Consider the following 27509-nt stretch of genomic DNA (forward strand, 5'->3'; position numbering starts at 1 on the left):
TCCCCGTACCTGCAGTTGCTTTTCCATGTTCTACTGCTTATAAGCTTGCCTCCCAAAATGGAAAAAGGGGAAAATGAAGGGGAGTGAAGCCCCCAGATGTTTTAAATACTCTTGAAGTGCTTCAGCCATAGGAGTAAGGGCTTGTCCTATAGGCGGTGGGCTTGCAAGCGTGCTGGCCTGCATCTTCGCTGCACCCCCTTGACCAAAACCTGCGAGCAGCCATCAGAACACTCATTTCTGATCTTTGGAAGACAGCGTCCTAATAGCTCACCTTCGCTTCCACAAGCTGTGTTCAAACTGCTGTAGGGACTTCCACTGGCTCTCCGCAACAGACTGGGAGCAGGGAGATGGTAGGTAGCCTCATGTCTGGGGCCAGGCTGAAAATGACTGAAATGAAAGGCAGTTTACCCTCCAAGCCTTCCCCCTGCAAGCTGCAAGCCTTCAGTAGACTCCAGCTTTCCAGGACAGTCACATCAGACAGATCCCCAGTGCACCTGCTGTCCAGGAGGAGACAGATCACAGATGCTTCCTGCTTCTCCATCTGCCCTGACAGCTCTTCTCAGCCAGTCAGCACAACTTAGAGCTTCCATTGGATTCAACACACTCTCTCATTATGGGTTTTTTTTATTACAGCTTTACTGAGATCTTTTTCACATATCATTCACTGATTTAAGGGTACAGTTCAGTTGTTTTCAGTACATTCACAGAGTTGTGCAACCATCACTATAACAAATTCAGAACATTTTCATCAGCCCTAAAAGAAACCTTGTGTCACTCCCTCTTTTCTCCCATAGCCTCTCCCCAGCCCTGGGCAACTATTCATCTGCCTTCTGTCTCTGTAGATTTACCTTTTATGGACATTTGTTAAAACTGGAATCATGCAACACATGGTCCTTTGTGATGGGCTCTTACACATAGTGTTGTCAGACGCATACATGATGGCATTAGGGTGTTAATTTGCATTTCCCTCAGTGAAGGAGAGAAAGCATATTTCCATGTGCATGTTTATCTTTTAGATTTCTTCTTTGTTCCTTTCCCATTTATCCCCTTTCCCAGAGCTCCCCATGCTCTGTCCCCTGGGAGACCATCCTCCATCGACTACTTATGGACGGGACTCCTGTATCTCCAAATGTTCCCATGCCTTCTCACTGCCACTCGAGTTTGGCAAATGGGAAGCTTTAGGGCATTTACTCTATAAGTAGTCTGTCTGATGGTCACTGACCCAAGCAGAGTTTATATATCCTGTGAACTGGTGTTTGGTTGCTAACATGTGTGGCAAAGAATTTCTCCTCATATGTGCCTTGTCTTTTCACTTTCTTTTTTTTTTAATTAAATTTTTTAAATTAACATATAATGTATTATTATCCCCAGGGGTACAGGTCTGTCAGTCGCCTGGTTTACACTTCACATCACTCACCATAGCACATACCTTCTGTCTTTTCACTTTCTTAAAGATGTCGTTTGTGAACAGCAGTTTTCAGCTTTAAGCTAATAACATACACAATTTTTTTTCTCTATTGCAAATGTCATCTATGTTCTTCATAACAAGTTCTTTCTTAAATCAGAATCATAAAGGTTTTTTGTAAACTTTTCTGAAATTTTATGGATTCTAATTGGTTTGTTTTTGCATGTGTATGGTGTGAAGAAAAGGTTCTTTTCTAGGGTTTTCCTTCATGAATAGCTAGTAGTCGATTCACTTTTTATTGAAAACTCCATCCTTTCTCCTCTCTCCTAGAGTCCTACTTCTACCAACGATCCAGGATTCACATATAGTTGGGATTATTCCTAAACTCCTCATTTCGTACACTGATCTCCTTTTTCATCTCTTTGACAATTTTCTTCTGATTATCCTAGCATTATACTTTCTGTTGCATTAGATACAGTAAGACCATAAAGACACCACAGTGTCTTTGCAACTTTTTAAGTTCGAGAAGCACATTTCCAAGTTCTACAAAAATGTTTCACCTCACCTGGGAACATGCATGTCAGGTGACTAAATGTGTTTGTTGCTCTGTGCGTGTCCCTGAATGACAGTGAAAGTCCCATGAGTATTGATTGTGGGGTTAAAACAATTTTTAGCAACTAGGAGAATTTGCAAATACAGAATCTGGGAACGATGAGGATTGACTAAAAATGTAATTTTTGGCCAAACTAGGGATGTGTCTGATGGATGTCAAGGGGCTGAGCATGAGCAAGGTGGGGGCTGCTCTTATGTTCCATGGCTCTCACGGTCAGATAGTCAGTAAATGTAAATCCCAATAAACAAAACAAACCTAAAATATAAAAACCGTGAAGGGTTTTTAATTCTTGACAATCCCAATCTACATCGACCCTGCTAGCATTCTTGAGTTTATTTCTTCTTGTATCACTCCCTGAGGAAAAGCATTCTGTCAGCTTATTGATTGTGTAGACTATAGATCAAGTAAAACTACTTCCCAAAATTAGGGTAGGTCTTAGGTTGGTTTCATAAGCAGGAATATTGGTCGTGGACTTTCCAGACCCCACTTCTAATATGTAGTCCTTTTTCATGGAGTACCTCATTCCTGCTTCCTAATATGCCTGCCAAATTTCGGTACTGTATTTTCTCAGAGGCCAATCTGCTCAAGAAAATCAGAACCAAAGGAAAGGAGGAAAGAGTAAGTTACATGGAGAGCAGAAAAGAAAGCATGTATCAGGGAATAAGAGAGGCTTAGAGGGATTCATGGAGAGGAGTGTACTTACTGAACCCTCCCGCTCTAGTGCATATTCTCTCTCCCCTACACACATGGACCCACATCCCCCTTCTCTCCACACACAGGCAGAGACCTCTGTGAAGTCTGGGCAGCATTGCACTGTGGTGGCCCAGCTCCTGGTGGAGAACTCCCCAGCCCTTATCCACCGAGGGATGCCCCAGGAGGAGTGATGAATCAGAGATGAAGGATGTTTTCTGTCCTTGGGAGGAAATCAGACTGTTGAGAGAAGGGACTGTCAACATTTTTCTAATTTCCTTTCTCATAAGGACTTTCTTGGTATCAGCCATTTAAAGATCTTCAACAAAGGAATTCTTGCACCTACCAACCTATTTCGCCCAAGCATGGACACTGGGCCAGTGAACATTGTCACCAACTACCACGTGCCTGAGGCTTCCCACATCTACATGCATGGGGTCAGCTCCACACCCACAGAGCAACCAAGTGCCCCTCCCACCCCCTGATTTCATATGTCTTCTCACCTTACATCCTCATCCCTCCTTTTGGGTGTCTTCCTACCATGGGCTCTTCCCAGGGCTAACCTCTGCCTCCTTCCAGGTGGACTGAGCAGGCCAGCTTGGCCTCAAGGGCATGGCCATCACATTTGTGCCAGATGAAAATGATGCCAAGATCCTTGCTGATGTGCAGGGTCGCTTTGAGTTCAGTAGCAGTGAGATGACAATGAGATGCACATCTCCTACAGCGAGTCTGGATCTCAGGAAATGGCTCCTCCAATTCTTCAGTCTCCTTGTTCCTTAGTGTATGTGTCCTGAACCATAGAGTGCATGAAGCGGGTGCCCAGTGCATGATGGCTGCATGACACTTTTATGCCCCCCGACCTTGTTTCCGTGTTAGGATATTTGTTTATTTCTGTGTGGGGTCCCTCTCCTCTCTCTTCCAATTATTTCTCTTTATGCATCCCCAGTCTACCCTCTGATCCCACACCCACACAAACACTTGCATGTATAGGCGTCTGAGTTTCTGCCAACCCCACATGGCCTCTCCACACTTATCGTAACTGCCATCTTTTCCCAGCAGGTGTATGGCCACAGGCAAGGGCTTGTCACATCCCTTCTGGAATGTGACACTCTGTTCAGCAGACGACAGCAGGCATGAGGGTGGGGGGACACTACTCCCACCTGCACCCCCACTCTACCCTATGACTTCCCCCTTCTGCATCACCACCCCTCCTGAACCCCCATTCCCTCATTTGTCAGAATTTTTCAAACAACATTAAAATGAAATGTACACACATCTATGGTATCGGTAAGTATCAGAGTCTGGGGTGAGGGTCTTTTACGGTAGGATTCATGATGGATGTCTGTAAGGGCTTGGGACTCATGTACCATGCTGCAGAGCCCAGTTGACAGGCCAGTCAGGTGCTTTCCTTTTCTTGCAGTGCCTCTGTCTGCTTTGGGATGTTGGACCCACCGGCACTATGGATGAGTCAGGAAGAGTTCTCTCCTTTTCATTGTTGGAAGACATTGAGAAGGACTGGTGTTGATTCTTCCTCCAATGTTTGGTAGAATTCACCAGTGAAGCCACCTGATCCAGGACGTCTCTGTGATTTGATTACTGATTCAATCTCCTTACTAGTTATGGGTCTTGTCAGGTTGGCTGTTTCTTCATGATTAGTTCATCAGTTGTCTGTTTCTACGAATTTGTCCATTTCATCTAGAGTTTCCAATGTTTTCATGTATTCTTGTTATTTCAGTATGGCTTTTCCCTGTTCATTAATTGCTGTTTTTAATTGTTAAACTCTTTTACTTCACAAAATATAGAGTACCTAGAAGTTGTGAAATTAGGAGAAGTTTTTCAAAGAATGTAGGATTCCTTAAACATCCATGACCCATAAATAAAAGCTGATACATTTTATAGTTTATTCTTTCTAATTAATATCTTTAAATTTTTATTTGAACATAGTGGACACACAACGTTAAATTAGCTTCAAGTATAAAACACAATGATCACTTTGGTTACATCACACCATGCTCATCACAGTGTAGCTGCCATCTGTCACCACACATGATGTGACAGTGATTCCCTGTGCTGTGCCTTTCATTCCTATCACTCTTCATTCCAGAACTGGAGTTGTGTCTCCTGTTCCTCTTCTCCCATTGTGCTCATCCCCCACCCCCTTCCCTCTTGCAGCCATTAGTTGGTTCCCTATATTTACAGGTGTGATTTTGCTTTTTCTGTGTTTCTTTATCCATTTATTTTGTTGTTTAGATTCCACGTATGAGTGAAATTGTATGGTATTGTCTTTCTCAGTCTGGGTTCCTTTGTTTAGCAGACATGCCACCCTGTAGTTCCTTCTATTGTCAAAATAACAAGACCTCATCCTCAATTATGGCTGCATAATATTCTATGGTTTGTGTGGGGGTATGTGAGTGAGTGAGTGTGTTATTGTGTGTGTGTGTGTGTGTGTGTGTGTATGTGTGTGTGTATCACATTCTCCTTGTCCATGTGACTCTGGGTGGACACAGGGTGCATCAGTGTAAAATGTGAAATGTGAAAAAGACTTCACATTCTGAACATCATCTGGGATGAGGGTGCCCCCTGATGTCTGGGGCCCTGTTCAGGTTCAGGGAGCTGAGGGAGACCCTGCGGGGGGGCTGACTAAAGAGGAGAGAGGACCCCTGGGTCTTCTCTCCTTGGTCCTGAGGCCCCAAAAAGGGAGAAGGGTAAAGCTGTCCCCACCACTGCTCTGCTCTCAAATGGATTCTGAAGGAGAAGCCTGAATGGGGTTTGCACTGATTGTCAGGTAGCGATGTCTGAGCAGAGGCCTGGGCATCAGCGGGACAATGAACAACCTTCCAGACAGCCCTGGACTCCACAGGGATCAGGCTCAAGTGTGCAGCATGGGTTGCAGTAGAGGAAAGCTCAGGAGCCCTGGTGCCCCTTCTGTAGATTCTGTATCCCTCTGCAACTCCTCTCTCCAGCCCATAGATGGTAGTCCGAGGGAAAACCACAAAGTAGAAACTCTATTTTTGACTTCTTCTTTCTGAATTTTTCAAAACTCAGTTAAACAAAAATAATTTCTTATTTGGGAAAAGCATCTCAATACCTACATCCTACTCCACAGTGTGGACGTGTGCACTGGGGTTAGAGGACAAAGATCCCAGCTCCCTAGGCCTCCTGCTCCCTGGGGAAGATATAAGAGGGGTCCCTGTGCTGGATTCACAGCCAGTGTCACAGAAGTCTCTCTCCCAATGCAGCTGTCAGGCAGAGCTGACATCCTGTGTGAGTGCACTCCCGCCCCACAGGGGTCAAGATTGAACCCACGGACTTATTTAACACCTCTCTTGCCCCAGGGATTGTCTCCCATAATTGGGGGTTGAGAAAAGGTCCATAGGTAGAACTAAGACCCAGTCACCCCAAACCTCCTTGTCCAATGACAGAACCCAAAGGAGAGCCCCAACCCTTGTTCCTCCCCATCACCTCTCAAACACTCACCACCACCCTCTGCCTGGAGTCCACCAGGACTAATGTCATTATGTCCCTTTCTTCATCTCTGTTGGTCACCCCCGGTCCCCCAGATATCCTGCACTCTCACTCCATGAGGCTCTGCACAGCCCTATCCTGCCACCTTCCATGCCCCCTCCCTGCTCCTGAACCTTCCACTGTGCCCCTTGGAATGCTCAGCCCATGACTGGCAAATGTCCACATCCTTTCAGGATGTACTCTTCACCTCGCAGCTCCAACAGAAACCAGGTCCCCCTGAGGACCTGACTCCCTGCACAGTCCTCTCCCACAGGGTGTCTCATGTTCCATGGACCTGGCACCCCTGCCCTGGAGGTGTGTGGGCTCTCAGTTCACCTAAACTCTCCTCACTGTTCTTCATTTCTTCATTTTTTAAAGATTTATTTATTTATTTGACAGAGAGATACAGAGAGAAAACAAGCAGGCGGAGCAACAGGCAGAGGGAGAGGGAGAAGCAAGCTCTCCGCTGAGCAGGGAGACTCATTTGGGACTCGATCCCAGGACCCTGAGATCATGACCTGAGTTGAAGGCAGCTCCTTAACCAACTGAGCCACCCAGGCATCCCCTTTCCTGTTCTTCTTTCTGCTAATGATCTTGTTTCTATGTCAAGGAGCACACCGAACACATTAGAGGACAAATGTACAGATTTCTCCCACCATCTACTCATGTCCTACCATCAGTCCCCATGTGATAGTTCTTTAGGACAGGTAACCCATCCATGCTAGTGCCAGCAAAGCTGCTCCCTCTGCTGCTGCCCTAGACAGCATCCCTTCTTGTCTACTTACAGGTACTGGTCTGGCAATTCTTCCCTGTTCTCTTTTTCATCATCAGTGTTTCTTCTCAACTAGATTATGGTGCTGGTTATAAGAAGACACATCCCTGACCAACAGCTTGAAGGAGTGCAACTGATTCCCAGCTGTGTGCTCTCAACTCTGATGCCATGTGCGCTCTGAGATGACACTTCCTATGGAATTCCTCCAGCCAGTGCTTGAGAACAGCAAGGAAACTGAGACAAGATTCTTCCTCTTCTGCAGGCTGACTGAGGCTCCAGGGCTCCCCGACACCCTGATGAACTTGCCTGACTCTGCACTGGGTCTAGGATGCTTCCAGCCAACCTTCCTTCTCTGTCTCCTTCCCTCAGATTCAGACTTGCATCAAGATTTGCTGTTCTCCCAGCCTTTCTGGCTCCTTCGCCATGTCTTCTCACAAGGCTTTCTCCTAACACATTCCTAGCATTATCATCCTGTACTGGGGTCTGCTCCCCACAAACACTGAAACACAAGTGGCATTAGGAATGGCCCAAGAATTCAGGCAGGAAGATGGGGATTGGGGACGAGCTGCCTGGCAAATCAGGAGTCCACTGACCAGGCTGGAAGGTGGGACACAAAGGGCAAGCTGAACCACCTCAGGTGTTACTGGAGGTGAGCTGAGAAACTGTCCTGGTCTGGGGGAAAGCTATGGCAGGTGGAATGACAGAAGCTGGTGGAAAGTAATGCGGAGGGGGGGCGGTGCTGCAGAATCAGTGGACATCCAGGTTACTGGTGATCTCTAATGATGCATCATAGAAAGATCATGGGAATCTGAGGGCTATTAACAAGCAGTGAGCGGCTAGACAAGAGAGCCTCTGCAGTATCTTACAGAGGCAGCCATGTCCTGTAGAGGAAGGCTCTACTTTTTTTAAAGTAGAGCTGAATGGCAGTTGAATCATAATGGGAGAGTGGAAGAACTCCAGAGAGGTTTGGACACTCAGCCACGGCAGACCTGTGATGTAACAGTCAGTGCCCTGTGGGGAAAACCTAAGTTTCTGCAGACTTGATCAATTTCCTCCCAGTGGATGTCCTTCAGCACTCTCTGGACACATGAAGGAGGTGCGCCCTTCTCTAGTAATGGTTAACACTTCCTGTGCTGGAATATGGTGCAGAAGTCTCACTCCTAGGTGCATGTGGTATCCACCAAGGAGTTTTGCAAGAACTACCCAGTATTCATGTGTAGGAGCATGAGAAGCAGCTCTGGGACTGGATTCTGTGGGTGCTTGATCAAGGGACCGGAATGTCAGGCTGGCGAAGGAAAAATGCATCAACTGGGGGCACTTTTCAGGATGTGGGTTTATCCAGAACCTAGGACATGGGGTAATCTCACTGTTGGGGTGGCTCTATGTAGACTGGAAAAAGTGTCCAACTCTCCACAGGCAGACCTGGTCGTTTCCCCAGTAGACAGACTGTAAAGGATGGGATAAAGAAGCTGAAGGAAGTGGACATGCGGAATGCAGGCATGATATGAGGCCAGAACACCCACCAGAGGATTATGTTCCTCAAGAAGATCCAGAAGACTCACCTTTCCCAAAGCCAAGGTGCTGGCAAGAAGAAACTGCATCACTAAGAAATTTGAGGGTATTTTCCTCTACAGGGCAGGGATCATGTCAGGGACGAATGTCCTAGAGTTAGCTCATTAATATCAGTGGGAATGAAAGGGCCCTGAAGAGACCAGTGGGAGCTCCATGACCGGCAGATTGGATGAAGGACATCCAGTAAGTACCCCTGGTTATTCCCCTTCCCCCCAGTTTTAATAAAAAACTCAAGTAGGTGCTGCTGGACAGGGACCTTGTTGATATAAGTAAGGTCTCAAATCAGCTGACTTTAAGACAGGGAGATTCCCATAGGTTAGACTGTCCTGATCAGGTGAGTCTTTAAAGGGCTGGGCTCTTCCTGAGCAGAAAAGATCTAGTGTGAAAAGGATTCAATGTGACGGGTTTTCTCTATTGTTGGCTTTGAAAAGGGAGGGCAAAATGGCAAAGATGCTTGTGGGCATGGGGACCATTCCAGCTGCCAAGGTAATGGGGACCTCAGCCTTTTAACTGTAGGAAACAGAATTCTGCCAACAGTTCTGTATGAACTTGAAGGAGCAGCCCACCTCAAGATGAGAATACAGCTTTGTGAAATCCTAAACAGAGAACCCATCTACACCATGCCTGAATTTCTTTTTCTTTTTCTTTTTCTTTTTTTAAAGTAGGGTCCATAGCCAACTTGGGGCTCAAACTAATGACCCTGGGACCAAGAGTCACACACTCTACCAACGGAGCCAGCCAGGAGCCCCCCCATGCCTGGATTTCTGACTAAAAAACAATAAGTGAAAAAACTGGTATTGTTTTGAGCCATGAAGCCTTGGTAATTAGCCATGCAGTAATTGAAAATGAATCCCCAGGCTCACTCTGCAACAAATAAACACATAGCACTTCTTCCCCTGAAGTGAATTTATGAACTATTGTGCACACTAATTGCATACAACAAAACCTTTTTCGATTTTTTTACTATATTCCCCTTTGTGATTTTTATGGAATGAATTAAGTTCTAATACAGTCATATTTCATTCATTCATTCATTCAACAACAATTAATTTAGTGCCTACTATGTACCAGGAATAGCTTTCTATGCTGTAGATACAGTTTCCAAAGTACCTGTGCAAATGTCCTATACATGCTAAAGGCTTCCTAGGAGTGAGATGGAGCCATTGGAGCATTTTCAATGAAGACATGACATGAGCTGACTCACGTCAGCAGGACGTCCCCTTGGACGTCCCCTGTGGGGACAAGGGCCCTGGGTGGCAGGTGATAGGGAGGCACCAGGGCCCCAGCTCAGGAGTGAGAGATGGTGGAGACTAAGGGGAGGAGAGGGCCTGAGGGATGAGAGAGAGAGAAAAGGGCTGCAGACACAGACTGAGACAGAGAAGCAGGGGGGAACAAATTTTAAAATGGCGGAATGCTCAGACTTAAATATGTTGGCATGTAGATTTTTAATTCATATATATGTAAAGGGCTTAGCAAGATATTCTGTGCATCTGGTATTAACTGCACTCTGTGGGGCTGCCTGAAAAAGTTACCTCCTTATGATAATCAAATACCTAGAGCCCCAATAACTATGCCCATGCCTTAGGTCTGCACTCAAACACAGGCAATGCCTGGACACCCGGGAAGGGCATTTCTACTGCACTGAACACTTGCCACTTCCAGGTGATCCAAGCTTGGACAGGCTTCCAGCTGAAATACACAGTAACAATTGTGCATCCCTGCAGTGAGGGTATGTCCAGGATTCTCACAGACAATCTCAAGGCTAGGGAATGGAGATAATTTCAGAACACAGCAGTCACTGATCTATTGTTTGGGGAAACTGAAGAGCTTTGTGAGTCTGACTGCTGTGCTGTATGGTCACATTTCTGTGGGAAGGGGCCAAAATCACTTTCCCAGACTAGACTGCTGATGTTCAGGGGGTATCAAGACTGTGCTACCACTACAGTGGATCCACAAAAAGAAAGTGGGTTCAGTGAGAATCTGCAGCTGGTGCACCAGACCCAGCTTCTTCAGGTGTAAAGACAAAGCCCTGTCCCTCCAGCTCTGTTCCCAGGGCTGCTGTCTTTCTGGTAGCAAATGCCCTGGGGGTGAGTTTCCTCTAGAAGAGTCCAGAGAGATATACAGAAGTGAGGGGTGAGAGGTAAGAAAGTCCAGTTCAGCAGATATTCCGGAAAGGACTGTGGAGAAAAGGGGAGGAGTCCAGCCTGAGGGGCTCTGCCTGGTTTCCTCAGAGCCCCTGGGCTCTTCTCAGAAGACAGGGTGACAAAGTGATTACCTGATCACCCTGCAGGAGGAGAGGGGTCAGGGAAAAGTCTCAGATCTCCAGGAGGGTCTGGTCTTCAGAGTCTCAGGAGCAAGAGCAGCGGCGATATAGGGAAGCCTAGCGCCAGGGAGTCCCCATGTCCCGGGGTTTCACTTCTCCCTTTCACAGCCTGTGTCTGGTCCTCCTGCCTGGATACCTATGACGCGAAAACACTTCGCACTCCCATTGCCTGTCAGGTTTCTGGAGAAGCCAATCAGCGGCACCGCGGTTCCGCGTTCTAAAGTCCTCACCCTGAAGCAGGGACGCAGCTACTTCTCGGACCCTGAAGGTCTGGGTCATGGGGTCCCGAAACGTAGACCTGCTTCTGGCTTGTGCCCTGGCGGTGACCGAGACAGGGGCGGGTGAGTGCGGGGGCGGTAGGAAAAGGCAGCTGCGGGGCGGGAACGGGGGACCTCCCGGCGGGGACGAGGGACCCCCGGGGAAGACGTCGCACCGCCGCCCCCGCTCCAGACCCCCAGCCGCCCCAGGCCCCGCTCGGGTCCGTGCTCCCCCGTCCCTCCCCGTCTCCGCCGTGCTCTCCCGCACTCGGTGCCGGCTCCCTCTACCCTCCAGGCTCCCTCCACCCGTGGCCTCGCGCCCAGAGGAGGGTCTAGCGGGGCCACAGCCCCTCCCCGCCCGCAGGCTCCGGCTCCGTAAGGTATTTCCACCGCGGTGTCCCGCCAGACCCGGGGAGCCCCTCTCTGTCCCCCACTGCCCTCCTTCCTCCCACCCCCCACTGCCCTGCATTCTCCTCCCTCATCTACTCCCCTGTTCCAGCAGAGGGGCCCTCTCCATCCCTGTCTGTGCTTCTCTTCCCAGGGAGCTGCCGCTCTTAATCTCTGGTTGAAATTAGAACTCCGGATGCAGTTTGTTTTCTTCAGTGCTTGCCTGGAGGGGTTGATGGGTTACTTAAAAAACAGAGGATTCCTGATGTTTGAGAGAGGAAATAAAAGCACTGAGAGCCTTCCAGGTTCCCCAAGCTTGCTGGGCTTCCTCTGGGGATGGGGACAGGAGAGGCTGTGAGGAGCCAGCATGGAGGGACTGTGCCCAGCCTGTGCTAGGTGCATCCTGGGCTTTGACATGGTCACTCCTCTGCTGGGTCATCATCGCTGCTCCCTTGACCCTGTCCCTTCAGTGGAACTTTGTCCCACCTGGCCCTGGGGTCACAGGGATTTGGATCTTTCCTGTCTCCAGGACCTTGTGAAGCAAGAGCTTCCCGTGAGCAGGACAGCCTAGACTCAGAACTGGGTCAGGACTCAGACCCCAAGTTTTGTGTGTCTTTTATCCTCCCCCTCCCCTCTCCCCATCTTCCTCCTAGTTCCCCTCAGGGTTTTTTTTTTTTTTCCCCCTTTGGTGACTTAGGCCAGTTCTTCTCCTGTAAGAGTTCTGGTCTCATGTTCCTCTGGTGTCCCTAAGTCTGTGACAGCCCCAGGGCTCCTTTGGCCTCTCATTGTCCCCACAAGGCCCAGTGAGCTCCTGTACACAGGAGTCTCTGTGAAATTGAAAGATGAGTTTTCAGACCCATCCCATCCCTTCTCATTCTAGGACTGTCCTGGATCATTATTTCCGTCTTTCCCCCATAGCTTCTAGAAAGCAGATTCTGAAGTTAGAGACAGGATCTGGTATTATCTCATCCTTACTAAACTTTGCTTAGTTTCTGTCTTCTCTGCTCACCTACCTGCCCCCCTGCCCTTGGCTCTGGTGATCCTTTCTCTGGTTCAGCTCCTGATTCATAGAGTGATGAAGCAGTGTCTAATCTGAATCCACATTTGTCTGGAATATATGACCTGTAAGACTATGCACAACTTTTCTGAAGGAAGAACTGTCATTGTTTCCTGTGCTGTGCAGAAGGAATGGTGTGGGAAGGAGGACATGGGGAGATGGAGGACACCGCCACTGGTGAGAAAAGTGGCAGCTGACACAAACAGCTGTGGCCTGAGACTCATCTAGAAGAGAGAAGTGCTCTTTGTGGATCATTTCTCCAAGTATGATAATTGAGCGTCAGACACAGGAACACTACTGTAGCATCTAGGACACCTCAGTGAAGTAGAAACAGACCAAATGGGCCCACCTGGTGGGGCGTATGTGCTTGTAGTGAAGGGCAGACTGTGCTAGAAACTAAGGGAAGTGTGTGTGTTAAAGGTTGGGAAGTGCAGTGAGGAAGGGGACCCAGGGGAGACCTGTGTGGGGACAGGGAAGATGGCTACTTTACTGGGGTGGTAAGTGTAAGCCTCACTGAGAACGTGAGCTCTAGGAGAATTGAAGTACATGGAGGAATTGTGTAAGAGGAGGTCTGGGGGGAGTTCTTTCCAGGCAGGGAACCTCCAGTGCACACTCACTAGGGCAGGAAATGTCCTGTGTTCCAGAAAAGGTGAGGAGTGGAATCACAAGAAATGTCTTGGTGGAATCCGGTCTGAGGCAGACTGGCAGAAGTAGTGGGAGACCAGGATTAGCCAGGCTGCACGATACAAGAAAGAAACAAAATGGTTGAGTGTAGTGATGGTGCTTTCCTAGAGATTTAAAAGGTCTGACAAGTGAGGGGGGAAATATTCAGAGAGGACGACCTCTCAAGTTCCACAAAGTTGAGACAGACCTTTCCAAATGAGTGTGATCCTTATAGCTAAGACCCTGCTTGGATAACACAACTCAGCCTGCAGGTCATCTCCAGCAGGGGACCCAGAGTGAAAATTATGTTGCTCAGTGACTATGCAGGGTACAGCCTGGTAAGTGCAGATTTATGAACACATCCAGTGCAGAGACCTTGCTACCCTCCATTCCTTCCATCTGTCACCTGGAACATCTGCAAATTCTATAATAAGGCCCAATGGTCCCCACCTCCTGGTTCACATGGCCTTGTGGAAACTCCTCCTACTAAGTATGGGGGGGGGGACCTAGAATATCTTCTAATGAGTAAAATGTGGCAGTGGTGACCTTGGAATATATATAATCATGAATTCCATTTTGCCTGGTGAGTTTCTACCATCTTCTCCTCTTGCAAGCTTTGCTGAAGCAAGCAGCTATGTTGGAAAGACCAGAAACTGAGGTCAGCCTGCTGCCTACATCCAGCAAGATGCTGAGGCCCCCAGTCCACCAGCCCACAAGGAACTACTCAGTCCTCCCCAGAAGGCAGCCCTCCCCTTTCTTGAAGACAGACATCCCATTTTCTCTTTCCAACATAAATGTCAAGTACTTGCTTTCCTCTCACTCTATCTGGAAAGGCCCATGAGGGTATCAGGAGGGGCTATTTTCAAATCACTTCTCACCTTGGAGAGCAGGCATCACCAGGAAGTCAGCTGGAAGAAAACAAGTCAGAGACAGCAGGATTGGTAGGTCATGAGTGCTCACCCCCATGTCTCTCAGGCTCACTTAGGCTGTGCTTTCAGGCTGTGAACAAAACAGTAAGTGAACTCTGCCCACCCACTGCTGGTCTCCCCACTTCTGCATGCTGGACAACCCACCTCACACCCCAAATGCAGACTCCACTGATTCACTAGAGCCCAGATGTGCCCTCCCTCCCCTCCACCTCCAGCAAACACACTCCATCTGCCAACGTACAACCAGCTCTCCTGTCCCCTCAAACCCCATGGACTGCCCTACAGGGATAGTGAAAAATGCATACGCCTGACAAGACTCAGTGCTGGAGAAGGAGAAGCTGTCAGAGCCACCGAAGGTGGTGACCCTTACTGAGGCAGGTGAATAGTGTCCAGGAGTCCAAAAAAAAAAAAAAAAAAATGGTGGGCACTTGGGTTCAGCACCTGACCATTTTGTTAGAATCATGGCTCAGCCAATTGACTCAGTTAACCTCATAGTGACCTTGGTTTCCTTCCCTATAAATTGTAGTTAGTACCTTTCCCTATCTCACAGGGTTATTAGGAGGTTTTAAATGATTTAATTCATGTAAATCCCTTAAAACTACGTCTGATGCTTTTCTTAAGCAGAACCCTAGGGAGGAAGTGAGTCCCACCAATGTAGCTCCTGTTCTCTTCTTCCTACCATGACATGTACCAGTTCACCCCTCACTCATCACCCGGAGCCCCGCTGACTTTCTCACTTGCTGCAGATGGAATTTGTCATCCATGTGGTGGGGGTGGGGGTGGGGCAACCATGAACATAAGGATGAGGAATTCTCAGAGCAGGGTGCATGCACACACACACAGGCATGCGTATACACACGAAGACCCATACATGCTTGCACGTGCTCACTCACACACATATATACAAACCCCCACACAAATACCTGCACACATTTCTACAGGATTGTGAACCTGCCCCCAGACAGACATGTGTACATGACACACTAGCATCACATTTCTTACTTTATTTGGGGTCTGGCTTACTCTTACTTCCTCTTTCTAAGAAATCTAGGATCTTGATGGCAGTTGTGCATCGACTGATGAATTGGTAAAGAAGAGGCGGTGAATAGATAGATAGATAGACAGAGAGATAGAATGGAATATTACTCAACCATCAAAAAGAAAGAAACCCTGCCATTTGCAATGACCTAGATGGAACCAGAAGGTATTAGGCAAAGTGAAATAAGTCAGTCAGAGAAAGATAGATACCATTTGATTTCATTCATATGTGGAGTTTAAGAAACAAAACAGATGAACATAGGGGAAGGGAAGAAAAAATAAAATAAAAACAGAGATGGAGGTAAACCATAAGAGAATCTTAATGAGGGTTGCTGGAAGGGAGGTGAGTGGGGGGAAGGGATAATTGGGTGATAGACAGGAGGGTACATGATGTTAGGAGAACTGGGTGTTACATGCAACTGATTAATCACTAAATTCTACTCCAAAACCTAATAATAAAGTATATATTAGCTAAATTGATTTAAATACAAAACAATTTTTAAAATTTAGGATCTTGAGGGAGAAGGACCCGAGAATTTTTTTACCACCAAAAAGTGACCCCCTCCCCAGAACTCTGGTACACTCTGGATCTCGTGCATGCCTATTCCTGGAACCCTCCTACAGGAGCGGGACATGCGACCTTAGATTGAGATCCTGGAATCCAGAGGCAACTGTGCATTGCCCCAGGTGGTGTTGGGGCTCTGGGGTCCAGCAGGTCTCGAGCCTCCCACCTTCTCCTAGCCTGCCCTCCCACCAGCTAGGGAAACCCCCGTGCCCCCCACCCCACTGCCCCAGGCTTGCTGCACAGCAAGATGCCTCCATATCTCTTTCAGAATAAACAGGAATAAGAGTTTCAGTTGAACCCTTGGGGTGAGACAGGCAGGTCAGAATGAGGAAACTAGATCTCCTCACCCCCTGAGTTCTTGTTGTTCTAGAACACAACTCTAGCAACTACAGTTCCAACCATCTAAACCTCTGCCAAAACAACCCCAATGATGAGACTGTCAGGAGGAACCTGGGCAGCAGATGCCTCCTTGGTGAGCATGGTGAGCTGGGCAAAAGGATCAGAGGTGAAAAGGAAAACTGAGTGGTGCCCCTGTGCCCTGACTCTGCTGGAAGTCTCTAGAAGGCTCCTGGATCCCTGATATGGGGCTCAACTCCTCATCCCCCACCCCCCGTCTCACGGTGATGGGCTCAGGCAGCCCCTCATCCTACACACAGCACATGTATCTATCTCTCTTCATCTCCAGAAGGCAGCACAATCGCTGCCCACATCTGGATAGTTCCATTCCCTTCCGCCTGGTCTCCATAAGCTCCTTGCACTAGACATGGTGCTCCCTGGTCCACCGCCAGGTCACGGTCATCTCCGCAGGTCAGGAGCCCAGGGCACACAGCCCCTCAGGGTGACCCCACAGTCAGGGGGTTGGGGGTGGGTCACGTGTGCTCTAGGAGGCTCTGTGGTAGAGCAAACAGGGAGCGCTAAGGCAAGGCCTTCTTTTTTTTTTTTTTTTTTTTTAAAGATTTTATTTATTTATTTGACAGACAAAGATCACAAGTAGGCAGAGAGGCAGGCAGAGAGAGAGGAAGGCAAGGCCTTCTAGAAAAGCGTCGGCTCCACAGACCAAGATGTGAACCTGCTGAGGGTCTGGCTGCCTGCCAGGGCACGGCAGGGAGTGTTCCCTTTCAGGAGGCAGAAGGCACCAGCACTAGCCAGGCCCGGGCCCAAGGCAAGAAGATGGGAACCGCCTCTGACATTTTCCTCCAAGGGAAGAGCCTTTTCAGAGACTCTCCACCTGCTTTTGAAGCCTCTAACTCAGTATCTCTAGCTCAGTATTGATAGGTCCTCACAGCTACTGTGTCTCTGGTGAGAAAGAGCCTGAAGAATGAGAAACCTCCATGAGCCTCAGAGCTACTGCCATGCTCTCCCGAGAGAATGTTCCCCAGCGTGAGCCTAGGAAATGTGTGCCATGCCACTGCCCAGGGGACTCAGGATGGGCTGCTGTCCTCAGCGCATGGCCCCCCATCCCACACTAGATGTCCTCCATCCCTGTGTGTGAGTAGCTCTGGAGAGAGGGTAGCCCCAGGCTGGGCCAGGAAGAGTTGCAGGGCTGGGCTGTGGGGAGTCCTTACCAGTGTGGCTGATGTTCTTGCCCCAAACCCCAAGCGTCTCTGCAGCGACAGGAAACGCAGCTTCTCGAGTCCATCTCGTCCCTCCATGGCCCCCTGCCCACTGGCCTCCCGTCTCTGCTGGGATAGCAGCAATGATGAGACAACCAAGGATGGCAGAGGCTCCATGTTGAAACTCAGTCACTGTCATTGTCCTAGTCATCCTGTCACCACCCCAGGGTCCCACTGTCCTCCTGGAGCTCCCAGCCATGGTGACCTGCAGGGTGGAGGGCCTGCCCACCTCCTCCCCAGGACCAGTCAGTATCAGTCAGGGCACAGCACACCTCCAGAGCCCCCCAGCATCTGTCCTTGCGCCCCCCCACCAGCTTCTCCGTAGGGAACATTCACTGTGTAGACTGTGCTAGTGTGACACAGTAAGAATTTGGTCTTCCTCCGCTTGCACAGCTCTTAACACCTCTGTAACGGCCTGAGTGATGGGAGTCATAGGAGCACCTCTTCCTAGATTTTGTTCCCAGATCCTTAAAAAGTTCTGGGAAGATCCTGGCCCCATCCTTACACACTGTACCAAACCTCACTGCATACCGTCTCTCTCCTCTGATGCTGTGAGCCCTGAGAAGGCAGGACTGAAACAGAAGTCAGGGCCTGAAACAGAACCATCTGGTAAACTGTGGAATTCATGCTCCTGTATAGGAAAGTCTGAGCCCTAATTGTGCCTCTCACTGGTTTATGCCTGGATCTCACATGCAAGGGCCTCTACTAACTGTTTCATATGCTAAAACCTCCAGACATTAACAAGAAATGATTAACTACACCTATGTCCTGACCTCCCTGTGTCCAATGTCACCCACACCTTGCCAGCCTAACTGCTGACTGCTTGGGACCTCACCTCCCATCAACCCAGATCGTACACACACATCAAGGTATACACAGAGTTCCAGCTCATTCATGAACCTTCCCCCAACCACTGGTGGTCTGGCCTATGAACCCTGTAAACCGTGTCTCTGCTTCTCGTGTGACATCTAAGGAGGAGTCTGTCTTCAGGAGCTCTCAGTCTGCCTCACACGCTCAGTCACGTGCTCTCAGAAGGGTGGGTGCCTCCCCATCTTCACTGTAGGCTCTGTAAGGACAAACACTAGCTTATACCTTCTGGTTTCCCACCTACAGGAACCTAAACTGTGCCCATGACCCACTGAGTTCGGTTAGTTAACTACTTAATGACACAAAGACCCACCCCCTGAGCAGACTGTCCCCCGCTTCACTCTCATGTGACGGCTTGTGCGCACCTGCCTGCCCCAGCCTGACATGGGGTGGGGGGACGCCTGACAAGAGGGTCGCATGTCCCTGGGGTGAGAGGTGTGCTCGATTCTCTCTGCTTTCTCCCAGGCCCCAAGCTTCTGGCTGTCATGGGGTTTGGCGGTAGGATCGCTGCACATTCCTCAGGTTTCAGGGGCTACTCTTCATCTGGCTCGTGCAGATCTTGGTCTTGTCGTCTAAAGAACTTGGCTCCTGCGTGCACCACTGGACTCCAGATTCTGTCTCCCTCCCCTCAGGGTCCTGGTAGAGGAAGGTGGCTGGTCTGTGGAGCCCAAGGCAGGACATGCAGGGCCTCCTGGAGCAGCTCCAACCCCGCTGAAAGGGAATAATGCAGAGAGCGCTGTCCTGAGGGAGGAAACAGGGGATTCAGAGGAGGCTCCGGGATTTACTGAGTGAGGGCCTAGAGATGCACGTGTGGGGAATGCGTGTGTATCTGTGTGCATGTATGTGTATGTCTCTGTGTGTGTTTGTGTACACACGTGTGTTGTGTGACAGAAGAGACAAGGCACACAACATAACACAATGGGAGACAATGACACAACATCCCTCCCTGTCTCCCACCCCCTGTGACAGTCATATTCCAATCCCACACCCATGGTGCCCCCATAGAATGCGCAGATTGTGTGTCATTTCCTGCAAAGCAAACACTATTTGGCATATCCAGATTTTTTTTTTTTTAAATGTGCTACTTTTGTTGAAACTCACTGGTGTCTTGCTCTTGCCAGCCGTGTAAAGATGACATGCAGATCACGCCCCAAAGCTGTGTGAGAGCTGAACGTGTGAGCACATGCTGTCCGCGCTCCGGATGCAACGGAAATCATCGGCCATTGTTGAAAAGAACCATTTGAAGAACATTATAAATGAGCTGCATGGAACGTCCTGGGAACAGTAGAACTTTCTATAATAGCACTGCTGGATGATAAGAGCAGCACACATGGAAACGGTGTCATCAGAAGCTCGCGCTGTCCTCTGAGCTGTGAAGCTGACCGTCAGATATTTACACAGTGCACTTTCTGTTCACAGGATTCTCTTGTTCACAGGCATTACTCCTCCAGTAAATGATCATCTGAGATGGTTGCCAGAGGGGAGGAGGTGGAGGCTGGGGACATGCGGGAGAGGCAGGGGGCACACAGGCTTCCAGTTCCAGAATGAATAAGTGACAGGAATAAAAGGCACCACACGAGGAAGACAGTGGATGACACTGTCAAAGGGCTGCATTGGGCAGATGGGAGCTACACCTGTGAGGAATAGAGCGTGACGTGCGAACTTGTCACATCATTACTTTGTACACCTGAGACTACTGGAACATTATGTGTCAACTATACCCCAAATTTAAATACTTTTTAAAATTATTTTCTTACGATTTCAGCTGTTTTAACATTTTACATTACTGAATATACACGGCAAATTCTAATATTGGATAAGAGAATTGATAAAATGTATAAATGTATATTTAAGTTACACAAAGCAAGCTGCAAACAAATTAAAAATATAAATACCTGGGGCACCTGGTTGGCTCAGTGGGTTAAGCCTCTGCCTTCGGCTCAGGTCATGATCTCAGGGTCCTGGGATCGAGTCCCGCATCGGGCTCTCTGCTCAGCAGGGAGCCTGCTTCCCCCTCTCTCTGCCTGCCTCTCTGTCTACTTGTAATCTCTCTCTCTGTTTCAAATAAGTAAAGTCTTTTTTAAAAAGGGGGTAGTGAAGGGAAGAGGAAGTTTTTTAGTGAAGGTGAGAACAGAAAGGAAAGAGAAAGCTCTCTAGAGTGAGAGGGGTCCCAAATGGGTTGCCACTGAGGGCTTTTAGTGCAGTCTCTTCTTGAGAACTGACTGGGAAGCTTGAGATTCTCGTGCCATCTTGGCTTGAGCAAAGACCATTGAGAAACTGTTAATGACTTACTTCTTTGGGTTTGGTCATTTTCTGTGACACACTGTAGCTGCCAAAAAAACATACTCCCGACCATTCGACCCACTGGAGGCCAGGGGTCTGTTTCCTTATCTCTAGTTGACTCTGGTTTAGAGCTTCTGCCTGCCAGGAATAGTGTCCCAGCCAGGGGCCCCCTGCCTCTCCCTGCCCTTATTCAGTACCGGATGAATGCATCAAATGTCAGACTTCATGGTTGGCAGGGCACTTGGAAGTCTCAGGGAAATCTCAGGAACAACGTAACCACAGAGAAGGTGAGTGTCATAACCTGAGTAGAAACTGCACATCCTTGATTCACCACTAATCACACAGACGGAGGGCAGCTTACTCAGGACCCAGGGCAAAAATGCAGCCACTGGATGCAGAAAAACAGGGCACAGGCAACAGCTGTCAGCACTGAAGGGGCTCAGGGGTCCATGCGGGTTAAACAATTTTAGGAAAAGAACAGTCTTCAAAAAAATAAAATAGATTCCAGATTTGCTTAAACATAAAATGCATAATCCACTTTTAAAGAACATATTACCAGACATACAAAGAAATGTATGACTTATGCAAACAGAAATGTGTGACTCTAATGAGAAAGTCAACAGAAACGTATTCCCAGTGCACCCAGATGTGGGAATCAGCACCAAAGGCTCCCACGCAGCTTCAGGAAATATGTTCAAAGAACTGAATAAATATGTGTTGAAGGAATGTAAGAAAATCTTGTCATTAAATGGCGAACAGAAAGGAAACCAGAACAAAGAAGCAGAATGAACTAAGAAGACCAAATAGAAATTCTAGAACAAAAAGAAAAATATATAGTAAAATTCCGTAGGTAAACAGCATTGAAAGCCTGGAGAGGCAGAATGAAGAATCAATTTGTTTGAATATAGATAGATAATTCAGACTGGATACTGACACTGGATGGGGACTTCTCCTGTATGCACAGCCCTGTGTCCCTGCTGGGGAGCCCAAAGAGACCCTGGGGAGGTCCCTGGGGAGAAACTCAAAGGCCCCCTCAGGTCTTCTGCCCTCAGCCCTCTGGCCACACGGGGGCGCTGCTGAGCTCCCGTCCCTCACCGCCAGGGAGCGCACGGGGCTGAACTGAGTGAGGTCCAGAAGGAGGACCAGCAGACTAGTAGTCTTGGGGCCTTCTGAGTAAGGGGCCTTCTGAGCAGCCCTGGGGCCAGGTACAGCCGGGGGACAGGGATCCCGGGAAAGGAGCGCTCTGGAGCCCTGCCCGGTGTCTGAGTTGCCATCTGTCCTCCCCACAACCCCTCTCTCCAGCCCCTGGATCACAAGTCCAGGAAAACTGAAAAGTAGATTCTCGATCCTCCTGGACCGATTCCCTCTCTGAGGGCTATTTTACAAAAGACACTCTTTGATCTTAGAATAGTTGGGGATTTACAGAGAAGTGACAAGGTTAGTGCAGAGTTCCTGAGTACCCCACACTCTCTTGTCCTGTCGTTAACCCCAATCTCACCGTTGTGCATTTGTCACAGCTAATTACACAATATTCACATATTACTACTGATCTCCACACCAGATTTGCTGTCATGGTTTTGTTTTCTCTCCCAAGATCCATCCAAGTTACCTCATTGAGTCCCATCATGGCTCCTCTGGCTGTGACCATGTCTCAGACTGTTCTTGTTTTTCATGACCCTGACATGTTTGAGGAGATGGTTTGGGTACTTTGTAGACTGTCTCTCATTGTGAATCAGGCTGACTGAGGCTGTGGGGTTTGAGAACACCACACCTGGGCGGGCCATTCTCCACACAACATAGCAAGAACATACAGTGATCACTCATTCACCTTCACCTACTGGCTAAGGTCGTCTAACTCAGATGCTCCCTGTGAAGTTCCTTCTTTTGCTTTGTCCCTGTCCATAGTCTTTGTAGGAAGTCACAAAGTGTAGCCCACAGGTGAGCTGTTCCGCTGGGACAATTTGCATGCAGGTTGTTGTGCAAACATGAGTTCTCAAATGACTTGGGTAAATACCTTACAGGGGAATCAGCAGCTTCTGTGCTTAGTCTGTGTCTGACTTTTTAAGAACCCGCTGACTGTTCCCAACAGCTATGCTGTTCTGTCTTCCCGCCGTTAGTGACTGAGGGCTTTCTGTGGCTCCCTGTCCTGGTCAGCAGGTGACACTATCAGTGTCTGGATTCCCACCATCTAACAGTGTGTGATGGCAGATCACTGTTGTTGTCACCTGCATTTCCCTGATGACACCTGCTGCTGAACATCTTTTCATGCGCTTATTACGCATGAGTGTATCTTCTTCAGCTCTCCATACTTTTGCTCATTTTTTAATGAGTTGTTTTCTATTTGGTCCTTTTTAAGGTTTTATGAGTATTCTAAAACAAGTCCTTTATCACACTGTGTGATTTGCAAATATTTTCTCCCAGTCTGTGGTCTGAGCGAGCTTGTTTCCTGATATAAGAATAAACATTAGGGCACAGGTGTATTTTTCAAATAGGAGACATGACTAGTGGCTGACCATACTGGATTTTGGGTAGAGAATTTGGGTGACTGGAGGATGAAGGGTTACCACATGACTTCTTTATTTTTGAATATTTGTATCTATTGAATGCTCTTGTGAGTGAATAAATAGTGTTTAAAAAAGAAACTACTCTAAAATCCCTAAAACCTGACAGATCCACTTCAGACCATGATTGAAGACTCAGGTTCTGATCTTCTGCTTTACAACCAATCATCTTTTCACAGAACTATTTCACTTTTGAATTTCTTTTTCTGAACCAGGTGGGCTAGATTGTATGGATAAATTCTTCCAGTAAAATAGCTTGAAATGTCATGCAATGTAGAAAAACCATCGTCTTAAAAACATGAAAAGATAGGATAATAATAATAAAACAATGAGCACACCCCAAAAAGAAGGGAAAGACTCTGCTTGGCCCCCCAGAGAGCACGGTCCTACAACATCAAGCAAAGGCTCTGTGAGTACTCTGCTCAGAGAACAGATAGGCAGGCCCAGCCCTTCCAGCTCTGGGCCCTGAGATGCTGATTTTCCTACCATCTCCTTCTCTTTTAAAGCATTTGCATTCTGATTATGATGTGTATGTATGATGTATAATAATATGATATCATCTATATTCACCACAGAAAAATTATAGGATGGGAAAAGTGATAAATGACAAAGTAAAAACGATGTAATTCTCACATTTGAGCTGTTTTGTTGCATTTGCTTCTGTTCTCTTATCTATCTTCCTGCTGCTGCAAGTCTTTCTCTCTCTAAGGTGATGAGCACAGAGCTCAGGGCCCCCAGCCCTGCTCCCTCCAGATGCCATTTCCCCACTCAGCTCCCTGTCACTCTCCTGAGAGGGCTGCCTCTCACTTCCTCCTCCCTCCTTAGCCTCCTTGACTCCCTCCCTGCTCCCCTCTGAGGGGATGAGCTCATTTGTTCCTCACTCAGAAAAGAAGGACTCAGGTGAGAACTGCACAGGTCCCCCACCGCACTCCTCACCTCTGCACCTGTATCCTCATCTTCTAAGCAGTGACGGGGGAGAGGCCCTCCTGTCTCAGGCTGCCCATCCACATGGTCACATGGCCCCTCACTCACCAGCATTAATGCACTTTCCCCTCTGTCTTGCCTCGGGCATTTCTCCTACAAACATACTGGGATGACTCCCATTCAAATCATGAAATAAAACTAAACAAATCAAAACAAAATCATTCCATAAACCCAACACTTGCTCCCACGACTCCTCCAACTCCTGCCCCATCTCTATGGCTTCTGTGCAGAACTCGTCCTGACCTATCATCTCACCCCCCATGTTTTCTTTGTAGCCAATGGTTAGAGGCACAGAATTTTACAAGTCAAATCCTTCTGCAGTCCTTGATATCAAGACAGATGACCCCAAGCTTCGATGACCCCATTTCCTGAATCTCAGAGACCACCTGCATTAGTTCTTCTGGCTGATTCTCTGATTATTGCTTCTGTGCCTCTCAGCAGCCTGCTTCTTAGACTCCTTCTCTGGTCTTCAGGTTTATGCGTCATCTTTCCTGAACTGGTTCCTCTCTCACACTCTCCCATCTGCCCCATATAATTATTTGATAACTTCGATGAACTCAATGTTCAGTGTTTCCTTTACTATGACCATGAAATACTAGTCACAACTGAGTCTTCTGTAGACTTATGATTGCGATCCCTCTCCTGAATCAACTTTTATTTTCCCCAGAGTAGATAAATATCTTATCCCTTCATTTACTTTTTTTCTCTTGTGCTCCTTTTAAATCCTTCCTCCGCTCTCCCTGAGTAAAACTTCATGAACATACTGGAGCCCATCCTCTCCTCTTCCATGTTCATGTCCGTGCAGCCGCCTGGCCTACAGCCCTCAGTCCTGCCCCATGCGGAGGGGATGCCAACACCCCTGGGGCAGGGTTGACACCCAGACACCCTGCAGCTCCTCCTGGGGGAACTAGGTCTCTCTCCTGCTGGCTCCCTGTGGCCGGGATCCCATGTGCTCCCCCTGTTTGGTTTTCTCCATCATTTGTCCCACTCTGCCTACTGCTGTCCTACAGAAGGAAACATGGAAAGGAGAACAGAAACTCTCACATCTGAGGAGACTGACACATGGTAATGTGACAGAGACTCTGTGCTGGACAGAGATGTCCTCCGGATTTGGGGGCTTTATCTCATGCCTTCCAGCCCGAAGCCCTGTGTTGTTTCCTCTTGGAGTTTTCAAGGCATCTGCCCTTCCACCCTCTTTCTGACATTTTACTATGATATGTCCTGGTGTGGGTCTCCTCTCATCTGCTCTAGGTAAGAATTTGGGTGGGTCTCTCAACAAGTGTGTTTATCCCTATAAAGTGGGAGAAATATTCTTGAAATTTATTTCATCATTTCCTATTCACCTCATTTTCTTAAAAGATTTTATTTGACAGAGAGAAACATAACGACAGAGGGAACACAAGCAGGGGAAGTGAGAGAGGGAGAAGCAGGCTTCCCGCTCGATTCCAGGACCCTGGGATTATGCCCTAAGCCAAAGGCAGATGCTTAATGACTGATCCACCCAGGCACTCCTCACCATCGTTTTTAAAACTGTTGTTATTAACTTGTTGGAAACATTTGATTGAGAAACAAACAGGTCTTCTCTCCCGTTACCATCACATTCCTGATTGCACGACTTCAGGGAAGGAAAACAGTTATCATCCAGTGTATCCACTCAATTATTCATTTCTGTTGTCATATTGTTAGATTCCCAGAGCTCTTTCCTGTTCTATGATTGTACAGCACTGTGTGTAGTTGTGTTTTTGTTTCACATCCATATGCCTGGTGCATCCTGTAGATATGACTGATCCTAGTGGTAGGGGCCTTGCTAGGTCTCCTGGTTCCTGCTTTCGTGATATCATGACCTTTCTCCACACAGGACTCATCTCAGGATCAACCTGCATTCCCTCTGTCATTTCTGTTCCATGCCCATCTCCCACATGACCCTGCCATTGTCCTGTCACCAGGGTGTCACCCTTGCTCTGCACTGTAGCTCCAGAGGCCAACTGATCCTGAGTTCCTGGAGGCTTCAAGATATCCACTTGATGATGGACTTTAGTGTGACTTGAGCAGCTGAGTCACATTGCTCCTTAATGTCCTCCTAGGCTCTGAGCCTCGCAGCCTGCCATCACAGAACATTCCGGAACATTGCAACAGCTCACTTGCATGGAGTGCACAGACATACCCACCCCCTGATAGACAGGAAACAACTAACAAGTCAACAAGGTCTCTGGGAGCAAACCTTTTGTGCTGAGCACTGCCTCCACAGCATCCTTCTGAGTCTCCCTTTCCCTGTCTGAACAAAGGGATGCCCTACAGGGAGCCTCCTGAGTTTGCTTTCATGATGAACTGTGACCCTCTGTGCAAATCACATGGTGATAATCCCTGACACATGCTAATGTTCCACTATTTGTACTTAACCTTCATCATATTGATTATAGCGATTACATAACTTCTGTTCTTTGTTTTTATAAACCACAAGTGAACGCACATCCTTGTAAACATATGTAATTATCTCCTTAGGATAAACCCCTCAAAGAAAATGTCTGTTTCACAATATAAGCACATAGCATTTGTGGAGACATTTTTCTAAAGCACCCATTGAAAATTGTGTCCCAGTGATCACTTCCATCAACATTTACGACACTGTTTTCCTGACCCTCTGATGAACACTCTCATCCCTTACTTTCATCTTTGCCAAGTACATAGATTTATTTTATAGCTTTATTCCTATTACTTATTCCACGTTCTCATATTTGCCTATGTTTTCTTATCACAAATACATTGGTTTGATGTTTCATTTCCACCTTCCCAAATTGTTTTCTAACATTTTTATTTCTCTTTTCTTTCTTTTTCTTTTGTTATTTGATTGCATTTGACACACAATGTTACCCTCATTTCAGGTGTACAACATAGTGATTTGCCATGTAATCCAACAATTCCTCTCCTGGGTATTTACCCAAGGAAAAGAGAAATACCAATTCTATAATTATGTTTTGAATCAGTTGTAGCTATTTTAAAATATGGAATTTAACAGAGAAGAGCCAGAAGCCCCCAACACTGGGAGCTGGTCTGACAGTGATAGGCTCAGTGTGGTCAGAAGCTGGTGATGTCCACCACTTGGCCATATTCCTCTCCTGTGGGACATGAGCCTCACAGAACATCAGCATCAGCCAAGGACACTCTGAAACCATGACATCACTTTGTGTCATTACAGACAAAACAAGGCACTACACAACCCACAGAATAATACGCATCTCCCTGTGTCAGCCAATGTGAGCAATCACTGCTTCTTCACCATGACTGCTCTCTCTTCACTCTGGTCTGCCCTGCTGGAGAGCGGACTCACTGAGATGCTCAGCCATGGGATTGCCTACACGTCCTGACAACACGCAGTCAGGAGTGGCCCGCAACTTCCATGGGTCCTCTCCAAAACTCCCATCCAAA

At 47.8% G+C, this 27509-nt stretch overlaps 2 protein-coding genes and 1 long non-coding RNA gene across 5 annotated transcripts in view; all 3 read left to right on the plus strand.

The window, feature by feature from the left end:
- LOC125101807 (DLA class I histocompatibility antigen, A9/A9 alpha chain-like) overlaps positions 1-27509 on the plus strand; it is a 343654-nt gene that overhangs the window by 309060 nt on the left and 7085 nt on the right. The window lies entirely within an intron of this gene.
- LOC125101803 (DLA class I histocompatibility antigen, A9/A9 alpha chain-like) overlaps positions 1-27509 on the plus strand; it is a 249173-nt gene that overhangs the window by 214374 nt on the left and 7290 nt on the right. Inside the window, exon 7 of one of the 3 annotated variants that reach the window (XM_047732291.1) lies at positions 9843-9849. The exons of the other annotated variants lie outside the window; for them this stretch is intronic. Within the exon in view, the coding sequence (XP_047588247.1) occupies positions 9843-9849 (7 nt within the window). The remainder of the gene's footprint in view (positions 1-9842; positions 9850-27509) is intronic. 3 annotated transcript variants of the gene reach the window in all.
- LOC125101836 (uncharacterized) lies at positions 15673-19482 on the plus strand. The gene is made up of 2 exons (XR_007127947.1): positions 15673-16247; positions 19377-19482. It is a non-coding gene; the product is annotated as an uncharacterized LOC125101836 (long non-coding RNA).

This window comes from Lutra lutra, chromosome 6 (genome assembly GCF_902655055.1).
Source record: "Lutra lutra chromosome 6, mLutLut1.2, whole genome shotgun sequence".
NCBI classification, from domain to species: domain Eukaryota; kingdom Metazoa; phylum Chordata; class Mammalia; order Carnivora; family Mustelidae; genus Lutra; species Lutra lutra.